The 17,469-nt window shown below is 43.6% G+C and overlaps 1 protein-coding gene across 1 annotated transcript in view; it reads left to right on the plus strand.

Moving 5' to 3' along the window:
- The first annotated feature begins 5,718 nt into the window (after positions 1-5,718).
- Positions 5,719-17,469, plus strand: part of clvs2 (clavesin 2) — a 34,075-nt gene continuing 22,324 nt past the window's right edge. The window contains exons 1-2 of the mRNA XM_037087451.1: positions 5,719-7,023; positions 9,168-9,342. Of these exons, the coding sequence (XP_036943346.1) occupies positions 6,635-7,023; positions 9,168-9,342 (564 nt within the window). The 5' untranslated portion in view covers positions 5,719-6,634. The remainder of the gene's footprint in view (positions 7,024-9,167; positions 9,343-17,469) is intronic.

Genomic DNA, 17,469 nt, shown 5'->3' on the forward strand with positions numbered 1-17,469 from the left:
AGATATTGAACTCTCTGCTCCACGACATATTTCTGAGCAGTAGTTTAGAGTCATTTGTGTCTATTATCAAGGTCAACTAGTTTTATTAGTGTTCTAGAACAATGTGACGTTTTTCTTGGTATTTGTTCATAAGTAAGTTCCTAAAAACAACTTGTTTTTGGGTGAAAAAAAACAGCTACACTGGCAGAAATCTTGTAAAATATTTTGTGGAAAAGACTTAAGACTCAACCAATGAGCATTTTTTTAAGTGATAAAAATTCAATAACATATTATGTGTCACATTTTGCTGATAACACTTCTGCACTTATGGTTTTGAATGCAAATTTTATTGCAGAGAATTCTTTTAGTAAAGAATCTAAACATTTTTCTGCCACTGATACAATCTACTAGCATATCAATGGCTCCTCTGTGTCGTCCTCGCTTCCTCCTCTTCCCTCTTTCCTCTCTCAGGTGTTCCTGATCACCAGCTGATGAGGACCTGCCGATATTTAAGAGGGGTCGAGGGAGAAGGAGCTCTCTCCTCCAGACAAATCATCTCTGACCCTGTTAGACTTCTGTCCTTGTCCTCACTTGGTGTTTTGATCTCTTTAAGTAAAGAGCTTGGTTGTTTTCAGTTATTTTTGTTAGTTTGGAGAGGAAAGCTCTGGGTCTTGCAGCTCACTGCCTGGCTGGCCCAGACTCCACCACCCCAAAGTTTTTGCTATCATTAGTAAATGGAACTCATTTCTCTCTGCAAACTTCTTCCTGAGTATGGTGTGCTATTTATCTGTTGCTGTCAAAGGAGCCAATTGTGTGTTTGATGGATCTTTTCATCGTGCGACTTCAGTAGATTTTTGATGAAGTGTGTTCAAGCCACCGGCCAGCAGAGGGCGTCACAGTGCTTCAGTGTTCTGGATCCAGACAGCCCATCACAGGTTCAGATGTGAGTTCCTCCTGTGGTTGGTGCACGTTCCTGCTGCTCTTTGTTTCTTTTCCAATTTTTTCCAATTTTTCCAAATTGGTGGGTCAGTTCATCTTTTCATTCAGGCCATCACATGGCCGCCCAGAACCTCACCGCTTGAAATGACAAGCTGTGTGGTGCTGCTTTTTAGTTCATTTGTCTTCCAGAAACAGATTTAAAATGTCCCCTCTTGGTACTTCATCAAATGTCACCTGCCTCCCTGTCAACACGATAAATATATGAAACAACTGATTGAGAGGTGAAAAGTAATTAAGCAGTCGGCAGTAATTTCCAAAGACTGACGCTTAACATCCGAGCTCTATGAAGCAATTACAGTCAGCCGTGTTTTGAATATCAAACACGGATATTACTGACTTGTACATGATGTAATTATTCTTTAATTGAAAAGGTTGCTGACTGAGACACACACGCATGCACACTTAATTAGCCAATACAGTCCAACACAGCAGCCCTCCCCTCGGGAAAGGATTTAATGTTCAGCCGTTGTTTGGACTTTCTCACAGAGGTTCAGATGACACCTATTTCTATTATTTTGTCCACCCTGTTTGCATTAGGCTCATGACAGCAGCGCCTCTTAGAACAATGCTCCAAAACGATTGTGCGAATTGAATCGAGACACTTTGAGCAACGTTCTGGGAGGATTTATTGCAGGCCTGCCGCGTTAGCTCCAGATAGGCGTGCCTAATGAAGTGAGTGTAGATGTGTCTAATGGAGCTGAGTATCAGGGCAGGAATCACAATATCAGGCAACAAATGAACAAAAACAAAAACAAAAAAAAACTAAACATTTGTGACACATATGGGGGACTGAGGCCAGAGCCTCAGACTCCCTGAATCCACTGGACGTCCTCGCTAACTTTTTATGTCCGGTCGTCTTTTTTATTTCAATCAGCCGTTCGGCCCCCGGAGCCTCAAATCAAAAAGACAGCTGTGCCACTGAAGACCGGAGGTAATTTCCAATTTCCAATGCATGTCCGCAATTTATTTAATTCCCTCCAACAACCGGCCTGTCAGAGCTGAGGGGCATTAATGCAACGCCCCCGGCTGCCCCCAGGGACCCTGTTGGATCCCCCCACCCCCACTCCCACCCCCACCCATTCAGGATTTGCCCCTCACCCCACTCCCTACTGCCAGGATATTATCATAACTGTGGTCTTCAGACAGGAGCTGTACAGGCGGCAAAACACAGACCATGAGTGATTTCGTTATCAAAAAAAATAAAGTGATGTAGATGTATTCAAAAAGACAGGACGGTCTGTGTGTGTGTCTGTGTTTGAATTAGTGTGAAGAGACAAAATATGAGCATGAATATGAAAAAATATGTGCTTGGATCTGTGTTGCTGCGAGTGGGAGGACGTTTCTTTTGTGATTCAGTCAGCCGCAGATGTGCTCGGTGGAGAAATGAGCTCCCCTTTCTTAAAGGCTGACACAGTCTGAGTAACTTAACAACACATTCTAAGAGTCATCCGTGATTCGGTCTGAATTATTTATTTGACTTCAGAGATGCGGGGCGGAGTAGGTGGATGAGCCGGGTGTTCCTGATACCAAAATGTGCCAAGAAATGTCTTATAAGGTTTGTGTTGGACATGCACATTTATATTGATTTCATATCAAACTATTGACACGTCAAAGTGTGTGTAATCATGTGTTTTAAAGGCCCTGTGGACAAAAGTGGTGGTTGCTCACCTTTTCTCCCCATTCCAGTCTCCTTCCCCTGTGTGTTTCCGTCTTCTTAAGTCTTTTACGTCTTTTTTTCGTCTTGCTACGTATGCCGAGCGTGATGTGCACTGATAGTGAAAGTCTTGTGATGGTGGGAAGGGTGAAGATAATCCATGATTCCCCTTAAAATGCATTCAAACTAAAGTAACAAGCTGTTTTTGAAAATGTGAGGGAGAGAAAGTATAGATATTTGTGTCAGAAACATATATACTTAACTAGAAAAATGTATTTAAGTGCTTGTCCTCTGTTGCCTCCCACCTCTGATATCTGCTGGGGGCTCCAGACGGGCGCTGCTCTTGCCCCTCTTGATGGAGACGGAGGGAAAAGTGACAAAAGAATTGGAGGACGAATGAACGCGAAGGGGGTTGACATTTTCTGTCCACCGTCACTCAGAATTTGCTCAGTTAGACGGAGATTCAATCAGCGAAACAGGACACAGATTCTGCAGGGATTTATTAGGGAGCGGATGAAGCGTAGCCGCAGTGGAGGGGCGCGTGGATGAATAGATGCACTTAGAGGGGGGGGTGGAGGGGTGGAGGGGTTGGAGGAGGGAGTGGCACCTGCTCGCTGGTCACCAGACAGCTGCACTTAAACATGCTGAATTAATTTCTTTTGTATCAGCCCACTTATCTCCTGCGAGGTCGACTGTGTGAGCTTCAGACGCAGCTCGGCTACCTTCACTGCTCCCTGCTGAATCAGACAAACAAACAGGACAAAACATCCTACATTACCCTTCTTTCATACAGTGTTAGGATGAAATGAGATCAGCCGCCTGCAGTTGTATTGTTATATCATGATATGTCTTGGTTTTACAGGCTGCATTACAGCAGAGTGGTGTCATTTTCTGGACTTATCAGTCTGTTCGACTTGTTCTAATACTGGCCTTTTTCCTGCTTTGTCACTATATCCGCATTCATGACGAGTCATTGTAAAAAGAATCTCATTGTACTAATGTTCTGTTACCATTTGTCATCCCTAAAATATTGTTGCAGTACCGATATTGAGGTATTTGGTCGAAGTGCCATGATATTTGATTCCTAAGATAAGATAAGATAAACCTGAATTTATCCTCATTCATCCTGAAATTCAGGCAGTACAACAAAAAAAAGAGAGAGAAAAAATTACATCTTTTCAAATCAATTTTGGATCTACTGACTTCTTCTTCTGCAGCACTGTTTTGCTGTGAAGCTCCAGTAATGTTTTGACCCTGCTGACGTGACTGAGACTAAATTTTCCTCTCTGGGTAAAAGATACCTTCATCAAGATGCTTTAATTTAAGCACCACCTACGGATAATGGCCAAATTTAAAGAAATCAAAGAATTGATTTGGTCCATCACGCATGTTATCGTTCACTTTTTTATTTATATATTTATTTATTTCTGATGTATGGATCCACACCTTTTAATATTGTTCATGCTGATCATGGTGGGCTGAGTGACACACTCTGAAGGAGGCGAGTTACCTAAGGGAACTTAAGTGTTAGTTCTACGGAAGCCCTGAGGTGCCAATGTAGAAGAGAAAGATCTTCATTGAATGCTTTATTATTATTATTATTATTATTTTTTATGCCTATACAAACTCTCTGTGAATAAACTGAAAAAAACAAACTAATCTTAAAGCACAAAACCTTAATTTCCTCAGAGAACAGCTTGTTTATTCAGTTATGAAAAAAAAAAAGTCTTGAATCTGACTTTGTATTATTTGTATATTATTGTATATTTATTATTTATATTTTCTGATAGGGATAGTTTATCAGTTAGTTATGAACTGATATTTCTGTATGGCAAAGCTGAAAGGTAATCAATCTTACATTTAGAAGAGTTTAGGAAAATGAATTTTGAGTTTAGAGCATGAAGGAAGCTGGTGAATTAACATTCAGTGACTTATGGAGAAGGTGGGATGAAGAAGTTCATGATTCGTCTCACTCTTCTTTCAGACATGTAAACACAGTCACCAAGTGTTTGACAATTCATTTTGCTCCATGCTTTTCATTGTCTTTAAACATTTCTTTGTCTGTCCACTGTGCTTTTTATCAGTTTATTTGGGTTGTCTAACTATTATTCCCATCTGTCGTTTGTTGTTCTTTACATATTCGAAACAAACCATCTTTTATTACCTCATTAACATAAATATATATGAAAATTCTGAGTTTTAATTTCTTCACCAAAACTGCAAAGTGCCCTTTCAGTCATTAACTGAGGAAACAAACCATTTAGGTCATACTCAGAAAAATGGATTTCTGGATTCCGTACAGCTCCATCATGCTTGTATCTCAACAAAATAATAAATGAGTCTACTAATAAGTTTGAATTTTGAGAGGTAAAGGTTCGGTCACTCCTGCTCCGTGGTAATCTGGTGCAGTTAATAGAAAATAGTCCACAAAAATGATGAAAAACAATAATTTAGGAGGTGAAACCTGCAAGCATGTGATCCTCTCAGGAGGAATAAGAGCAGAGCGGTGATGCTGAGGCCCCTGATTCTGCCCTCAGGCTCCACATCCAACAGTCCACCCCCACCTTTCAGCTCTCTATTCTACCTCCACCCTACCTACAGACATCCTCCCTTCACTATCCTCTCTCCATCCCTTCCAATTTCTTTCTTTCTTTTTTTTTTTTTTGGCCTCTCCACATCCTCTCCATCTTCCCTGCATCTGTTGCCTTTTCATCTCACACTCCACCCCCTCCATCCAGCTACCACCACCACCACCACCACCACCACCTCCCCCCCAGCCGGTGGCGTCCATACACCGACCGGAGCGCAGACTCCCTTGTTGTCAGTCACTTTCCCCGCGAGCAGACGGCGGCAGCAGAGGCAGCAGGAGGAGCGGAGACGGTAATCCCCCCACAGAGCCACACACCCCACCCCACCCAACCCAGAAACCGGTGGCAGGAGGAGGAGGAGGAGGAGGAGGAGGAGGGGGAGCACAGCCTCTCGGGACACCTGTGCTGCTGGATCCCCTCTATTCAGTCTTTGTGAAGCCTGATTTTTTTTTTCTTTTTAAAAAAATCTGAATTCACACCCAACCCAAAATAATAATAATAATAATAATAATAATAATAAAAAAAAATCGGATGCTGCTGCTGCTGATGATGCTGCTGCTGATGATGATGATGATGATGAGACAGGGGATGTAGAGGCGGGAGCAGGCGGACAGATCTGCCTGGATTGACGGTGACGGAGCGGAGCGGCACCAGCAGCAGCAGCACCAGCGGCGGCAGCGGCACCAGCAGCAGCAGCATCAGCACCAGTCGGTCGGCGGACGGAGATGCGCTGTTGTGAAGGCGGAGGGACGCTGATGATGATGATGATGATGCTGACGACGAGGATGAGGATGAGGATGATGATATAGCAGGTGCTGCAGGGTCGTGCCGCATTGCCTGGCCGCCGGGGTTAGACGGTGATGCTGCCGTCGACGTCGTCATCGTGCCTCCGACTGAGAGAGAACGCGAGGAGACGCTCTGACATGGTGGGAAGCGGCCGTCTGTCGGCTCTGAGCTCGGGCCGCCCGGATCAGCAGGTTGGATGTGCCGAAGCCTGAGAGCCCCCCCTTCCATCCCCGCCCACCGGAGGGACCTGAGTCATGACACACGCTGTGGGAGGAGAGGAGAAAAGGAAAAGAGAAAAAATCACAATAAAAGTTGAATCCTCTCAGGTGGAATTAAAATGTTCGCGTGCGTAAAAGTGAGCGGCCCGTACGTCGATGTGAGGAGCGTCGCAGCGGCAGCGCCCGTGCCAGTTCGGGGTGGATTACGTCTACAGAGCAGCAGGCCTCCATCTCATGTCAGCTGGTGAGGCAGAGAGAGAGGCGTTCGCGGACACACTTCACCCTGTTGCTGCAGGTAACGTCTGATTTTTATTTTTATTTTTTTCTAATTTTTTATTTTCCTTTTTCGCGTTGTTCCGCTGGACGCCGCCGCGCTGTGGTCCCCCGCGGAGGGACAGCTGTTGCAAAAGATGACTCACTTACAGGCTGGCCTCTCTCCGGAGACCCTGGAGAAGGCCAAGGTGGAGCTGAAAGAGAACCCGGAGACTTTGCACCAGGACATCCAGGAGGTCCGGGACATGATCATCACCCGGCCGGACATCGGGTTCCTCAGGACAGACGACGCGTTCATCCTCAGATTCCTCCGGGCGAGGAAGTTCAACCACTTCGAGGCGTTTCGCCTGCTGGCACAGTACTTTGAGTACCGGCAGCAGAACCTGGACATGTTCAAGAACCTGAAGGCGACGGACCCGGGGATCAAGCAGGCCCTGAAGGACGGGTTCCCCGGCGTCCTCTCCAACCTGGACAGATACGGCAGGAAAATCCTGGTCCTGTTCGCAGCCAACTGGGACCAGAGCAGGTAATGAAGAGGTGGAGGGCTGTGGGTGGTGGTGATGGGGCTGTGGAGTGTGTGCTGGGAGCTTATCTGATCAGACAAACAAAGAGCAACAGGACACAAAGACCAGAGGATCAGTCAGTGGGTTAAAAAAAACACTAAAATTGAATGGAGTCTGGTCTGTGTGGAGCTGTCCACTCAGCACCTCTTAAATCACAAACCACAAGAAACCCACTTATGTGTGTTCTTTAATCAAATGAGGGGAAAATGCACTGCATGGCCAAAAGTTTGTGGACACCCAAACATAAGGCAGTGCATTAAGTACCAAAAAGTCACACTACAAGTTGATAGGATGTTAGGATATTAATGGTGAAAAGTGAAAGTCACCCATGCAGGTAGCACCTGAGTAAAAGTAAAACACACTCATGTACATGCATGTATACTGACGATCGATTCAGCCGATTATCAGAGCCGATATTCAGCTTTTCCCTCTGTGTGTCTTTTGTCCATTCGCCGGTATGATGATTTAATTTAGATGTGCTTCTTTGGCTCTGACGCAGCACGCAATCTGCAGAGTAACTAGTAATCACATTAATGTTGTGGAGGAAAGAGTGCACTTGTAGTGGAGTGGAAGTATCAAGCAGCAGAAGTCGGAAATACTGAAGTACAAGTACCTCAGAACTGTACTTTTGACTTCAGTCGCCCATACAAATAGCACCCGAGGGAGCGTCAGAAAGTGTGTACACTCATACAGTATGTACATGATTGTGAATATTGCATAATCAGGGTTTGATTATTGGTCATACTATCAGATCTGATATTGAGCGTTTATCTGTTTATCAGGGATTTTTTTAAAATATCTAATATTGTTGATCAATAAGTTAATCTGTAACCTGAAATGTAACTAGTGACTAAAGTAATCAAATAAATGTAGTGGAGTGAAAAGCAGGAAATTTGCATCCAACATATAGAGGAGTGGAGGTAAAAAAGAAGCTCCTGTTTTATCATGTGTTTTATGAATTGTACTGTCCTTTCTTCAAAACACTGAACTAAAGTAGTCTGTTGATTCAAGCTGGAAGGACACGTTAGTCTGAGGAGGCTTTTCTCTTGTTGAATTAACTAAGTAGAGTCCAAACAGCCTGGACATCGTGTGTGTGGACGGGTGACAGCATGTCCACACGCCTCTGTTGATATAGTGCACTTACTTGTAAAAATAAAGAAAAAACTTGTGCATTTTAACATTTTATTCCAATGACAGTAAACTCATGTTAGCCCTCAGATGTTTAAACCAGTGTTTAACAACATTTCACCCCTTAAAATGAACGATATGTCGACAGGGCTGCAACCAGCGGATCATTTTTAATTGCTGATGGTTTTCTTGATCAAATCGATTCGTTGTTTGTTTTATCAAATGTAAGAAAATGGTGAAAACTGTCGATCGGTGTTTCCCAAAATCCAAGATGATAGAGTCAAATGTTGTGGTTTGCCCACAACCACAAGATATCCAGTTTACCGTCGCTGAGGAGGAAAGAAACCGGAAATCAAAATAGTGGCAAATAACTTAGTAGCTGACAGTTCATCTATTAATATTTGCAGCTCATGTCATCAAATGAATGAATTTCCATTTAAAGCTTTTTATGTGAACATTGTTTGGAGCTCAAACTATCCAGACTCACAAAACACCACAGAGAAAAATCTGAAAATATCCTATAAATTTCATCTTCTTTGCCATCCTGATACATATCTGGAGGTAATTTGAGATTAAATGCAGGTTTAAACTACAAACTGTTGCTCATCGTGTTTAGACTAGATATGTATATTCTTCAGAGTGATTAAAGTTGTCAGATAAGTGCCTACAAGTGAGTGCAAGGTTACGCATATTCTTCTAATCTTCGTCATCTTTCTAACTTTTAGTTGTGAGTTTTAATGTTTTCTCCTTTTTGTGTTAACTTGAAAACAAATCATTGGGTGGCTGGTTCTTTAGTTTAGTGCTGGTTCTCTGTGTAACAAAGTCGTTGTGAGACAGAGGGAGCAGAGAGTAAGTTCTGTAAGTTTTAATTCCAACCATAAGATCTCGTGCATTCAGTGTTGTTACGTATCAGCCGACAGACGGTGCACCGCTGTGAAATAGTGACGATTCACACGGTTATTCTCTCCACTTTTCCCAGGTACACGTTTGTGGACATACTGAGGGCGATCCTGCTGTCGCTGGAGTCGATGATAGAAGACCCGGAGCTGCAGGTCAACGGCTTCATCCTCATCATCGACTGGAGCAACTTCACCTTCAAGCAGGCGTCCAAGCTGACCCCCAGCATGCTGCGGCTGGCCATCGAGGGCCTACAGGTAAGACGCTCGGCGGCCGGAAAGAGGCTTCCGTTTTTGGCCGATTGCTGGTTCTGCGTCAGACTGTGATCCAGGAGGGTGGTCTGCGTCTCAGGATGTCGACCTTGTTCTTTACCATGACTGTGAACTTCACCAAACACTCAACAGATGAGTCAGAGAGCCTAGAGCGTGGGCACCACAGACTTCTGACCAAGGCTGAGCTTGAATGGGGATGAAATAATTTAATCTCACAGGTCCTCTAGACTTTCTAAATTTTACTGGCTCCAGTTGTGACGGCCAAACGAGTCGTGTCCCGGAGGTCGTGACTCTCGCGTCTACCATTTTACAGCTCCTTCTTTCACATTGTAAGCGTACGGGAAAAAAGTATTTTTGGGCCACAGTGCATCACGTGACAATCTAATTACATGGTTTGTCCACTGTGAAAACTGGCTTTAAAGCCTGCCGCTCTTCCTGGGGGCTTTGAAGGGGCCACTTAGCTCCACGGCTAACTGAGCTACTTTCTTACAGCAGCTAGTTGCAGCCCCAACAGAGAGTGTAGTGAGCAGCAGTTAGCGGGTGTGCTGTCCCTTTGAATTCTGGCAGTTTCTTACAAATTACATCTTTAACTGATACTGATCATCAACGCCGGTTGCAGCTCTAGAGCAGCTCATAGATTTTCCCGAGCATCAACAAATCCGCAGTCATGACTCGACAAAGTTATATTGGCAGAGGAAAGAAGCAAAATCTCGGGCTTCACTTGACTCTGGAGGATTATTTTTGACCTTCTGACAGTGGCAGAACAGACCTCCAGCTCCAGCTCCTGTCAGCCACTCTGCAGTCAAAACGTTCCACTTAAGGACGAGTCAAGCGGCGTGTTAAAGCCGTGAGCCTTGTTTAAAGAGCAGTGGAAAGAATAATGACATTTCCTTTTCCATTACACACTGCTGGGTGCTTTTTTTTTTTTTTTTTTTCTTCCAAAGGCTCGCTTGGTAGCTAGACGTCGCGAAGGAAGTGATTTTCAGTTCGGTCTTCCTCTGTGGTCTGGTTTTTGTTTTTGTTTTTTTGTTTTTTGCAGGGGGTGGGGAACAGAGAAATTAGATGAATGTGACAGCGCTCATTAGATTTGTATCTGTGTGTTGAGGGATTTGTTTCCCTGGCATGAACACGCATTAGTGCTCGCCGTCTTCAGGATACCTCTAACGTCATAACTGAAATGAGATACGGGAGGAAAAAGCTCACAGGCAGAGTGTTACAGCTGTCCTCTGGTAGCCAGCCAAACCCGAGAGGAAACGTCTTGCCCGTGTGTGTTCTCTCTCTCTCTGTGTTTGAGTGTGTGTGTGCGCGCGCGTGTGTGTGTGTGTGTGTGTGTGTGTGTGTGTGTGTGTGTGTGTGTGTGTGCGCGTTGGGGGCAGTTATTGCTTTTCTCAACATCCTTGTGAATCATCTGCCAATTTGTGCTGGGCTCCATTAGCCAAAGTGAAATCTAAGGGGAAGCGTTTCCAGAGGGAAGTGTTGAGCAAGACGCAGCGTGGTCGAAAAGATTATCCGAGTGTCCGTGATGGATGCCAAACTGTCAGAGTTGCTCTCCCTCGAATTTCACATCCTAAAGTTTGGTTCTAAAGCTGGAAACTAAGAAGGGGAAGAGTGTAAAAGAAAGCGATTATGTCTCAGAAATTAGCTAATCAAACAAAATGCTAATTCTAAACTGGGCCCACATCAAGCCTGATTATGACTGTGAAGATAAATTTTACATCAAATTGTGTTACTTAATTGGTACCAAATGAAATGTGTCAAAAACTGCCATGAACTGCCAAAGATGCACCTAGTCCAGGACTAACAGCTGCCTCTGACGGTGCCAGGCTCTTTATTTCAGGGAATTTTGGAAGATTTACCTGTTGTAATATGTAGCTTTGGTTTACAGATCATGGGTCTTTAAAGCGACTTCAAGCAAGTTTGATATTATGTTGATTTTGGAGTCCCCTGTGGACAAAAGTGGTAGTGTTTCCCATGTCAAAACCACAAAATATAACGTAAAAAAAAAAAAAAAAAAAAAAATTATTGAAGATTACCTTAAACCTTCTTTAAAAAGGGCGCTTTCTTCTTTAAAATAATGCACTGTGTGTATTTTCACGTAATTTCCTTCCTCATGAAACATTGGCGAAAACGTTTCAAAGTGTGTTTTGTTGACACGGTTTGCTAGCGAGCCGTCTTCCTCCTTGTCTCTACGAACATGCACGGTAAAACAAACCGACAGGCAGAAACCGACCCATCAAAACATGGCTCCACAGCGCTGCCAGCGGTCAAAAACTCTGCAAGGCACCTTCACTGTCCATCCGTCAATCCATTCATGACAGCTAATTATCCTCCTTGTTTAACAGTAATGTGGAAGTCGCAAAGTCATCCGTTAGTGGAGCTTGTTTTATCGCTCTGTGTTAAATTGACTGTTAGCTGAAGACACAACAGTCAGCCGAGAAATGGGCAATTTTCACGCGTCGCTCGGTTGTTTGTTTTTCAAGATAATGAATCAGTAAACTGTTCCGACATAGCCCAATAACAGAAAGAAAAAAAAATCATCCTCTACTTAAGCAGCAGCAATATTTGAATAGATATGATTTTATGACATCAGCGGGGTGCTTTCACATTTCCTTCCACCTCCTCCACTTTCTGCCAATGTTAGCTTTCTGCTGTGTCAGCACAGAGCTGGGGTGGTAACGTCGGCGGGGGGGAAAAAAAAAAATCCTTCTCCTTTTTCAGGCCGAGGGAACGACCAGTGCATCACTGCGACGAGTCCATATATAACACATCTTCTGACGGCTCTCCAGACACAGATTAGAGCCTGAATAATTGATGGCGGCTATTAGCTGAGCCCTGAGTCATTCCCAACTGTGCGAGCGCTCACTCAAATGGCTGCTCATCATTTTTGAGCAGGGAGGGGAAAGAAAGACGTGTAACGGGGTGATCTGATCTGATTTAATGTCGTTTGAGCTGACAAATTAAACACACAAAACACACTGACAAAATCATCAAGGACGTGGCTGTGAATTAAAGCCTCATGTTCTACTTGATGCAAAGATGATGAAAACAAATGTGTATGGAGTGATGATCTTTATAATACTTATTGTCAACAGACTCCAAACAAATGCACTATTTCCTCTTGTTTGAGTGACGTGAGTGTGAGATAAATGTTGCTCCAGGATCGCAGGTGTAAGGGGAGGTGGGCTCCGACAACAAAAGAAATGCTTTTGGAGGTAAACTGATATGGCTTTTTATAATTATTCAAAATTTTTCACCATTAAAACACAATGTTGCATCAAAGATTGCTCTATTTGGCTGCTCCTCATCCACCATGCTGCTTGAAAACACAAGTAAGAGGACATTAAATACCGAACCTAATCACCAGAATGCATTTTAGTTAAGTGCATTTCTGCAAAACTACAGTTACATTTAAACTTAACATTTCTTTATGTTGACTTGACGTCTGTTTAGGTTCAGTTTTCAAATTCTCCCATGTCACAATGCTGTGCTTAAGCTCCGGTCAGGTTTAGCACAAAAACCACCTGGCTAGGGTGAGGAAATCATGGTTTCCCTTAAAGTACGTGTTTCGGTCGCCACAGAAACAAATGGAAATGATCTGACTATGAGGTTGTGCGATTGCGTCACGAGAGAAAAAGTTGGTTTTGGTCTTAACAAAAAAGGCTGGAGAGGTCAGACTTCCCAAGAACAAAAGCCGGCTCTGGTCAACACAAAAACAACTGGAAAGGTCCCCAGGTCTCTTTAAAAAGCACCAAATTTTGTCAGTGTAAAATGGCTGGTGATGGTCGGACTTCAGGTTAAAAATAATTGGCTTTGGTCGCCACAAAAACGACTGGATATGCCAACTGGCCTCCTTAAAAATCACCTGGTTTCGTCTCCACAAAAACAGCTGAAGATCTTTCGACTTCCCGTCAAATATAAGCGGGATTGGTCTCCACAAAAACATTTGAAAATGTCTACAGGTCTACTTAAAAAACACCTTGTTATGTCTCCACCAGAACAGCTGGAGAGCGTTCGACTTCCTGAAAAACTATAAACTGCCCGGTTTGGTCTCCACAAAAACAGATGGCAAACTTTCAACAAACAAAAAGCTGGCTGGGTTTGTCACCACAAAAAAAGGTGTCAACCTGTTGTCCCTGTTGGATAAACAAATATGTAAACAACTCGACTGCAAACACACGAAACATTTATGATTTAGCTTCTGCACAATATGTGAGAATAGTCGAGCTGAGTCACTCCCACGCGCCGACACGCACAGAGATCTAAATATTTCAAAGCAGTCGCAGTGAGTCACTTCAGTCCGAGCAGGTTTCAGTCGGGAATCTGAAAAGCGGTAAGTGTTTAAATGCAGCTGAGTCAGATTCATCTTCAGGGTAGCCGGACGGAGTTTTCTTCTGCATGAAGGTTTGATGTAGTTTGATGGCTGATTTACACGGAACACATCACTCAGTTAGCTTCCGTGTGCATCAGCAGCTTTTACGTCTTCTGCTCCTGCTCTCCTTGTTTTTCTTTGTTGCCACAGATTCTTTCAGGCCGCTCGGAGCCGAATTATCTGATTTCCATTTGAACTGACAGCGGTTTGGCGAGCCACACTGCAAAAAAAAAAAAAAAAACAGCCCAAAACTAGAGAAACTTGCTCATATCGGTCTCAAGTCTCATCACACTTCGTTGATATTGGCCAAGAAAATGAAGTTCAGCTAAGTTCTTTATCCAAATAACAGATTATTCGAGTTATTTTTGTCTTGCGTGGTTATCATGCAACATTTAATCCACTTTCCACTTGTTTCTCATCAGCTGACAAGGATTCACTGTGTCAGGGTAACAAATTAAGTTGAATAATCTGCCTGAAATTGAGCTTGATGGAATAATTGAACCTCCATAAGAGAAAATCAGACTTAAACATCCTAAATTAAGATGACATGGCATTCTTGAATTGCTCCTTTTGCGGTGTAAGGCCTCGGAATCCTTTTTTTGGTTTCTCTGTTCATCTTCCAGTTTTGCCCGCTCTGACTCATCTGCTCGCCTTTCTCTTGTCTCGTCCTCCACGTTAATTCTGCTCAGAATGCCTCAATTGTGATCTGCTCTTTGTCATGGCAACCCTGACAATCTTAGTTTTCAGCAAATACAAATAGCATGTAGGCCACATGCCTTGGGATCCAAATTTGTGGCACAGCGTGCGGCGCAGATCACAAGACTGTTAGTGCCGATCCCTGCTGGCACCCACAGAGGGTTCAGTGGTTGTTGCAACCCCCTGAAACATTTTCTTGTTTGTTTGTTTGTTTTTGGATTATTTTTGGAGCGCTTTTGCCTTAAGTATGTATTCGGGAGGCAGAACGCGGGGAATCCACATGCAACAAAGGTCCCAGCCGGATATGAAGCTGGGATTTTGTGGCTTACGTGTGAAGCATCTTAACGCGGCACTTCTTCAACTGTCAGGAGGAAAAAACTGCAGACTGACAACTCGACTGACAACTCTGTTTCGGAGGCTCGGCAGTAATGATGCTAACATATTCTCCTAAATACTGAGACCCATACAGGAGGGTACATCATCATGGTGTGATGAAAACATGTCCATTCAAACCACTGTCATGCAAATAGAGTCGTCGGTCCACCGTGTCTCTGTCCGTTTTGGCGTCACCTATCAACGCAGTCCCTCCTGTGGTCCAGTTATATTTCAAAATAAAAGCACCAACGCTACCTGGTTAAGCTTTGAGCAAAAACATGGATTCACTTAAAATAACTACCGTCCTCAAAGCAGTTACCGATGGCTGTTGGCCTCATACAGGACCGACTGTCCCCACGTAGAATAAACCTCATGACACTTTGGTGCAGGTCTGAATAAAGGGACTGATCCAAGATTTTCATCTCACTTTTTTTTTTTTTTTTTTAGCCATCGTCATTAATTTCTCAAGGAGCAATGAATGGATTGTGATGAAAATAATCTAGCGTATTTAGGTGACTGGTGTCTGTTAGAGAGTACAGAAGGTACCGTGTTGGCAGAATATGCTCTCTACTGAGAAGTGTGGGTTTGGTGCTGTAGGAAAGCTCTTGGAAACTGAAAGTGTCATCAGCTTCTGAACTGAATAATCTAGATTTTGGTTTGATTATGGAGCTAGAAGGAAAGCAGAGGGTGTCCCAACAAAAAGCTAAAAACATGAAGATCCTGTCATCCTTTGAGAACCAAGAAAAGCACTACATCATTACTGTTAAAACAAGCTCGCACATTTAGGAAGTCACTTAAACCGCCACAATAAATGTTGGTGATGTTGTTTCTGCAAACCACGGATGCGCTGACGCACCTCAGTTTCAAATTTTATCTTGTGACAATGCTGCGCTAATGCTCAGGTTAAATTTAGGCACAAGAGCCACTTTGTTCTGGATAATGTGAAGGCTTACAATTACCTGTTTTGGTCGCCATGAACACAGCTGGAGACGTCCCGACTCACCGTCAGGTATCAGTGCCTATGAGCTTCATCCTGGCGACTGGGCGCTGGGAAAAGTCTGACCACGGACCGGCTGAGCGAAAACCCCACTCAGCTGATTAATCAGGCGTTGTGACCTCAAACTGCTCATCAAACAACAGCCTGGTTCTAAAATTAGACCAAGGGTGGGATCTGTAGAGTCTGTCTGGCTGTAGGAATCCTCCCCCTGGGTGTCCTGGATATAGTTTCACGTACAGATGGACTGGCTTATAGTGCTATATTTTTGCTCCTCTACTAGGATGGAGAGCGGACAAAAAGTCTGTTTTGTGTAGTTTTTTTTTGTTGTTGTGATTCAACAGTGCGACGGGGAGGGAATCTAATGGTACACAATCGTTAGCCCACCAGTGCTCTGTGTCCTGAGGTTGACCCTCGCTGTGGTCGTGCTCTTCATGTGCAGCCTGACGCTTTGTGCCAGAGACTGCACTGCCTGCGCTCTGTGTGCTCACTCCTCTCAGATGCAGCCAGCAGAGTACAGTACGTGTTCCACTTTCCCACTTAGGTTTCATTATGCTTTCATAAAAGAGATTATATTAAGGAGGTGAGACAGTGTGCAGGATACAGACCCCTCCAGTCATAATCCTTCCAGGATTACAATGTTACAGAGGGATTAAAGTTTCAAGTCTGCAGAAAAACCTTCTTTTGACTTGTCCATGTTCCAAACAAGTTTAGACAATGTTTTCAAAAGGGGGAGTAATGCATATTAAACCGCTCCGTAAAAATAGCACCAGCCATTTTTGTAGGAGTCCGGTGTAAGATTTTGCAGCAATTCGCAGGTTTTATGTCCACGTATGAGCAGATTGTAACGTGATGTGAAAAGCGAGACCTCCCCCGTCTCTCTTGTTTGCTTTTACAAGCCTGTGGATGATTTGCTGAAGCTGTTTTGGTGCCGCTGGACTGTGGATTTCTTTGTGATGGACTCAGGTCGGATTTTCCAAAACAGTCCAAAGGATGGGACTTAATGCAGGTTCTCACGCGCTTCGTCTCAGAGCTGCTAACAGAGAGCAACAGTGGCTAACGTTGGTTTAGAAATGGAGTCCCAGCACAGCACAGAAGATCCACAGAGCCCCTTTTATATTGCAGCTTTTACAAAGTGACTTTAACAAAATCGAGGAACCCAATTTCCCTCAAAATTACCAGGACTAATAATTTAAAATTAGCTTGTGCAACTTAGATGTAAAGTCCATTTCAGTCTGTAATTCTAAGGTTAACAGTTTCCTGGCTTTTCCAAAGTAAAGTAAACTTTTAAAATCACAGTTGAGTTATACATGATTCAAGTAGAGATGAGCCCTGGTTTTTGTCTGCTAGGAGCAGAGAGGGAAATCGAGAGAAATTCAAGTGAGTCACAAAGGTTGTGATCGATCAGTAAAGCTTCAACATTTACCTTAAATATTAAATATGGAACTTTTGATTTTTAACCATCCCCAGCATGACGAGCTGCTGATTACAGGATGCAAAATACAGCTATTCAAGTCATCAGGTGAAAACATCTGTACTTTTTCATATCGTATCATAGTATATTGCAGGAAACAAATATCGCAATGTCAATATTTTCCAATAAGGTGCAGCCCTTCTTCTTAACACAATAAAACTTATTGAAAAATGTATTCATCATTTTGTACAAGAGGAGTAATTC

Source organism: Acanthopagrus latus, chromosome 22 (genome assembly GCF_904848185.1).
Source record: "Acanthopagrus latus isolate v.2019 chromosome 22, fAcaLat1.1, whole genome shotgun sequence".
Lineage (NCBI taxonomy): Eukaryota > Metazoa > Chordata > Actinopteri > Spariformes > Sparidae > Acanthopagrus > Acanthopagrus latus.